This window comes from Condylura cristata, unplaced genomic scaffold (assembly GCF_000260355.1).
Source record: "Condylura cristata isolate star-nosed mole 26May11 unplaced genomic scaffold, ConCri1.0 scaffold00021, whole genome shotgun sequence".
Classification (NCBI taxonomy): domain Eukaryota; kingdom Metazoa; phylum Chordata; class Mammalia; order Eulipotyphla; family Talpidae; genus Condylura; species Condylura cristata.
Window position 1 is genome coordinate 37,595,299 of NW_004567122.1, and position 6,000 is coordinate 37,601,298.

General features: G+C 49.6%; 1 protein-coding gene across 7 annotated transcripts in view; it reads left to right on the top strand.

Annotated features, from left to right (window-relative positions):
* The window catches only part of ARHGEF37 (Rho guanine nucleotide exchange factor (GEF) 37), a 59,591-nt gene extending 53,597 nt beyond the window's left edge, over positions 1–5,994 (top strand). For all 7 annotated transcript variants that reach the window (XM_012727993.1, XM_012727992.1, XM_004686875.2 and 4 more), the window contains one exon: positions 3,386–5,994. In XM_012727993.1, the coding sequence (XP_012583447.1) occupies positions 3,386–3,595 (210 nt within the window). In that variant the 3' untranslated portion in view covers positions 3,596–5,994. The remainder of the gene's footprint in view (positions 1–3,385) is intronic.
* Positions 5,995–6,000: the final 6 nt, after the last annotated feature.

Genomic DNA, 6,000 nt, shown 5'->3' on the forward strand with positions numbered 1-6,000 from the left:
GCAGGGTTGGGACCCAGAGAAACAAGTTTCCCACCCTGCCACAGTGACCAAAAAATAGTCCCCATCAGCAGGGCAAGTGGGATTCATTCATTCACTCATTCATTCATCTCATATTTGCCAGACACTGCACTAGATGAGAGAGAGAATGAGCAAAAGTCAGTCCTCATGTTTATCATCATGGGAGACAACAATAAAATAATCACATGAATAAAATTAAAGCAGTGATAATTGCTAGAACCTTAGGTGTGAAGAAGTTCAGGCATTGTTTTCTAGAAGAATGATACTTTTTCTCAGCTATGCAGGGTGAGTAGGAATTTATTGGGTAAAGAAGTGTGTTGGCATGCAACAGCAAAAGCTCCCAGAAAGCTCATGTGAAGGCCAGGGCCAATGACAGGGAACGCAAAGGCTTATGAGGCTACTGATGAAGCCAGTGTGGCTAGGGAAGACGGAGGAGCATCGTGGGAGGGGAGCTGGAGAGGTGAGTGGGGCCAGATCAGCAGACCTTGATGAGGGTAACAGCTGTTCTCAACATGTACATGACAACTCCCCCCGATGTTTGACAGTGCTTAACATGTACATGCATAGACATGACACTGCTCATAGGACCCTGAAGTGGAAACAGCTCAAGTGTCCACCAGCTGCTGAACATGTACACAGATGTGATCTAGCCAGTGTGAGTACTATTCAGCCATGAAAAAGAACCAGGCGCTACTATATGCTCATGTGTAGTGAGACTCAAAGGCCACATTTCCTGTGGTTCTCTTTGTGTGAGATGCCAAAATAGACAAATGTATAGTTACCAGGCACTGGAGGGGAGGAAATGGGGGTAGCTGCTAACTGGCTTGAGCTTCTTTCAGGGGTGATAAAGATGCTCTGGAAATAGGTAGCGGTAGCTGGTGCACAACTTTATGAACACTTTAAAAAATGTCTGAATTGTAATTTGAGAGGGCGATTGTGAAGGGGTATCATCTGTATCTCAAACAGAAAGGTGGTGAGTGAGGGGAGTGGGCTCACTTGTGAGGTATTTCAAAGTGGGAGGGCAAGGAAGGGGTTGGCTTTGCAGGGTCTGAGTCCTAGGGCTGGGGAGCGACTCAGTGATGATTGTGAAGATTGGAGGAGCTAGTGTAAAGCCAGACCTTGCTGACTGTGAGCCTCAGTACATAGAGGCTGCCCTCACACCGACATCAGCGTAACGGGGGAGCAACACAGGTGGTCGGTGTGTGTCAGCCCCCAGACAGGGCTAGGACAGGTTTTCAGGAGAGAGCAAGGAAGCCTCTGGCCAGAACAGCAGCAGGGCTTGAATGGGTGGTGGAGGGCCACAGAGATGCCTGTGTGTGCTGTGAGTATGACTTGGGGCGTCCCACCAACCCCCCGCCACCATGCACACACCTGGAAGGCTCACAGCCCAGTCCCAGGGGCATTAGCCAGAAGGGAGTGCACCAGGCTGCCACCTTTGGACATCCCACCCCTCAGCAAAGGACCCCCTGATGGACCAACTGCTGCCCCCCCCCCCAGCTCCTCTGGGGAAGGCGATGCAGTTACTGCTGCTACACTTGCAGCCATCATGGACAGTGTTTCTAGGAACCCATCAGGGCCTCAGGGGCTCACATGGGGAGCTCTCAGCTGTCCATCTGTCTGGACACTTGAGCTGATGCTTCTTTGTGGGGCTGCTCAGGGGGACTCCTGGAGAGACCTCACCCGCCCCCCACTCCTGATTATTCCTTATTGCAGTAATAACAGCCCCAAATTACTAAGGCAGCCAGAATATATGGAGCCCTTACTGTATAGCAGTCCTTCCTTTATTCACCCGGAGATGTTGTCATTACTTCCATTTTGCAGATAAGAAAATTGAGGCCCAGGGAGGTGAATAATATCAGCCTAATAAAAACCCTCCCTGTTGGAGACCCTTTGTTCCCTGATCATTATCGGGGGGCAGAACAGGCAGGGTCTCAGGGTGGGAGCAGCTTCGGCGAGTGGAGATACCTAAAAAAGGGGGAAAGGAGAAAAAAGAGAAAGGGGAGCGAGGAAGACACAGGAATCGGAGTTGGGTGCAAGTCTTCTTGTTCTGCCTTCAGCAAACGTTTATTTTATACATTAGGAGCAAGCAGTGGGATGACATCAGCACAAGAACTGGGCTGAGAGATTACAATCATCTTTTTTTCTAAGAACAATTTAGGGTCGTATTGCCCTTTAGCTGAGATATAACATTCATTATTCTTAAAATCAATCTATTAAAGTTAAGATAGGTACATAAATTCATAAAATTTAAGGCTAACATTGTTATATTTACTACAGTGTTGATTGGCTAAAATAAAGTCTCTTTAAACCTTAAATGCTATTTAATAATCTTCATTCTCATTGAGACCTCTTAGAGGTTAAAGTAAAGTTAAGGACTAGGGTGGAGGCTGGGCTGGAGATGTGAAGGGGGATAAGGTGAGGTCGCGGGCCACGGTGAAGTTGTGAAAGAGGGTAAAGTAAGGTCGAAGACTATGCTGGAGTTTTCTGGTAGATAAATCACTAAGGGAGATAAGATTCCTCATTTAAAGACTGAGCAATAAAAGCTTAAGTAAGAGAGTAGAGTGTTAAGATTTGGCTTCTGTTCCGGGCAGTAAAAGAACTTTAATTATTTTTTAGCATGTTCTAGTACTAACTTGTCTTACAATATTGATTGTGTTATAATTGTTTTTATTAATCAGCCAGTTGTAATATTTTTTGCTTTCTAGAGGAATTTCCTGTCTTGGGCAGTGCTTGCTCTCCTGAGCCAGGCAGCGCCTTAAGAGGCTAAGGCAATCTGGTGTAAGCTGATGGTTGCTTAGAATATTTTGATATTACAAAAAAGTTAGCATGGAAATTCTAATTTTTCAGAGCACTTCCGTCTCTATCCGGAATATGTCAGTCGATAGAGATTGCATAGATTGTGTCACCTCCCCTCCAATATTTTCTGTAGTGCAATGCCTTGCCCTAAAAAGAAACTAAGTTGCTCACCCCTGTCTCCAGGTTGAGAAACTGGAGATAATGTAGATGGGGAAGGCACTGAGTCCTGTCCCTGGAGAGAACGCGGACTGGGCTGGGAACACCTGTTCTGGTTAGACAGGCCCAGCTTCACAGCCGGGTAATTTTCAGTCACTTCCTGGATTTCTCTGGATTTTAATTGCCTTATCCAAAAAACGGGGCAAGCGGAATGATAGACATAAACCCAGCAAAGTGCTAGAACAGCCTGCCACTTTTGTGAGTGTGAGGACTGTGGAAGTAGTTGAGGCCCACAAGCGATGGACTTGGGAGGCGCTGACTGCTCTGCAGTGGGGCGCAGGCAGGTGAGCGGCTTCTCTGGGTTGGCTCTGTCTGTGCCCCCTGACCCTTTCTGTGTCACTCCCGTGTGTTTCAGGTGGTGGCGGCTTATCCCTTTTTGGCCAGAAGCAGCCACGAAGTGAGTCTACGGGCAGGCCAGCCGGTGCTGGTCCTGGAGGCCCAGGACAAGAAGGGGAACCCCGAATGGAGCCTTGTGGAAGTGAACGGACAGAGGGGATACGTGCCTTCCGGCTTCTTGGCCAGGGCCCCGAGTCAGGCTCCCTGGGGCTGGAGCCTGCCTTCTTAGGGTGTCTCCCTGGGAGCCTGTGTTGCCAAGGAGTGGGAGGGCTGAGAGACTGTGACCTGGCAGGGCTGCAAGGGGAGATCAGGTCAGGTTGGGTGAAGAGCCGCCAGAAGGCAGCCAGGGAGGTGGGTGGGCCCTGCGGCAGGCCTGGCGTGGGTGGTCACGAGAGGCTTCTGGAGACCGCTCTGTGTCTGCAGAGGGAGGGTCTTCTAGCCTGGGGGCGTGGCAGCCTGCAGCAGGTGTAGCTACTGGCCAGGACTCGCTGCAGCCCCCACCCGGGGCTTCCCTGGGAGTGCGTCACCCCAGTGATTGTTCCCTGTGTGTTGTATGGTTGCGGGGGCAGGATACTGGAGACGTCTGTCTTCAACTGCCTCTGTGGGGCAATTCACTTCCTACCTATGGTACCGAGAGACACCGTGGTTGACCAGTCATTTTTTATTTCTCCCTCCCTGCTGGGAGCTGGGTTATCTCAGGCAGTGAGCCTCTGGGAATGCACTCCAGTGGGGGAGTGAGGGCTTGTCTGGGCAGTGGTGAGGTTCCCAGGAGACTCTTAGCTGGGTCTGGGAGTGGGTGTGAGGCTGTCACAGTTCTAGAATGTGTGTGGGCATATCCAGAGGCTGTTTCAGGAAAGGGGATTTTGAGGGTGTTAGCTGGAGTGTGTGGAGCTGTTGACAGTGATTGTATACCGTTGCTGGGTTTGCCCCACTAGGGGACAAAAGACACACAAATCACAGAGGAGCCACTGAAGCGGGTCATTAAAATCCTGGTGGGTGGAGGAGCTTAAGTAATGGCTGGGCTTCTTGTTTCTGGATGGAGAGCCAGGAGAACCCTCCCTGTACCTCCTCCCCCAACCCCAGGTTTCGGGAGGCCACCTAGGGCCTTTAGGCCACAGTAGACATGACATCAATAGGCTGTGGGACATCAGATGAGACCCTAACCTTGGATTCCCGTCCATAAAGCCCCAATCACAGGGATGCGGCAAGAATGACATGACGCCGATGATGCGGAGGCTGCCACATCGCGAAGTTCAGTCAAGCTACAAATTGCCCCTGGTGACAGGATGTGCTGGGCATGGTCTCAACCCCAAGTCACCTGCTGGTCCCGGCAAGCAAATGGCAGCAGCATGCCACCACGGCCCACCCAGCCCCCAGCACGCTATAATCAATGTGGTGGCCCTTTCCATGCACCCAGCCTCTGCCTCAGGAGACTTCTGATTCCACATTCAGGTAGCCCATCTCTTGAGTTCAGTGAGATCAAACCTTGTCATCTTTTTCTAGAAGCAGGAAATGAAATCTCTCAAAAAGTTCATGTTCAAAGAAGAACAACTGATGGAGACAGATCTGGGTACAACATGGTTGGCCCGTCACCTTTGGGTTTCCACTTTGGGCTGAGGGGTAAATTGTAAGGCCTTTCATGCAAATTAAAATCCAGTGTAACCTTTAGTGGCAATTACCAATCTTGGAACCAGTCCAAGCTAGAGTGTATATGAAAACAGGTGGCAGTTTAGATTTATTTTTAAGAACATCTCCACTATTATAACTGGCACTCTGACTTTTAAGAAATGCAAGTGTGCGTCAAGACAGCCTGTAAATTTACCTCCTGAGAGCAGTGTGGACACTGCCCAGTGCCAGAGGAACTCTGCCCACCTCTCCTTCCCAGCCCAAATTCACTTCATAAGATGCTCTCGACTAATTTCCCTTTCTTTTCCCTGCTCAGATTTTCGGATACAAACTGGAAGCCCAAGGCAGCAGAAAATAAACATGCTGAGGGCATGCTGTATGCTGAAGCTTTGCCTCTGGGCTTTTCCCCTGGGCAGCTTGCAGCTGAGGCCAGGATCCCACTGAGAGGTTCTGATGCATTTGGTCAGGCTGTGGCCTGGGCCTCAGAACTTGGAAGGCTTCCCAGGTACCCTGACAGTAGGCAGGGTTGTTACCTCTGCCCTAGACTTGCAGTGCTGGACAAGATGGCCCCGGGGTCAGAAGTAGCCATGTGCTGTAAGCGAAGCTGTGCCTCCTCGGAGCTGCATTCAAGGTGGTCTGAAATAGGACAGCCTGTTCTGTCAGCTCCCAGAATGTATATTTATTAAGTGCCATTAAAAGGGACCTAAGCAAAATGGAATGTTCTGGTTGGCATAAGGGAGAGAACTGGAATACACTGGAACTGATACACTCGGTTCTCATATACTTGGAACCAAATCTATCTCGAAAGGGAAAATGAGAACGTGTTCAGTAACACAAGGTTTCTGGTTTCTTGTGAACCGGAGAGTGAGATAAACATCAATGAAGTTTGAGAAAATGTATATGAAGATGGAGAATGGCCTGGATTTTCTCCAGGGGACTCTGTAATGTGCCTTTTCCTCCCAGCCCCCAAATCCTAGAACCAACGCACTGTGTCTTATTTCTTTCCTT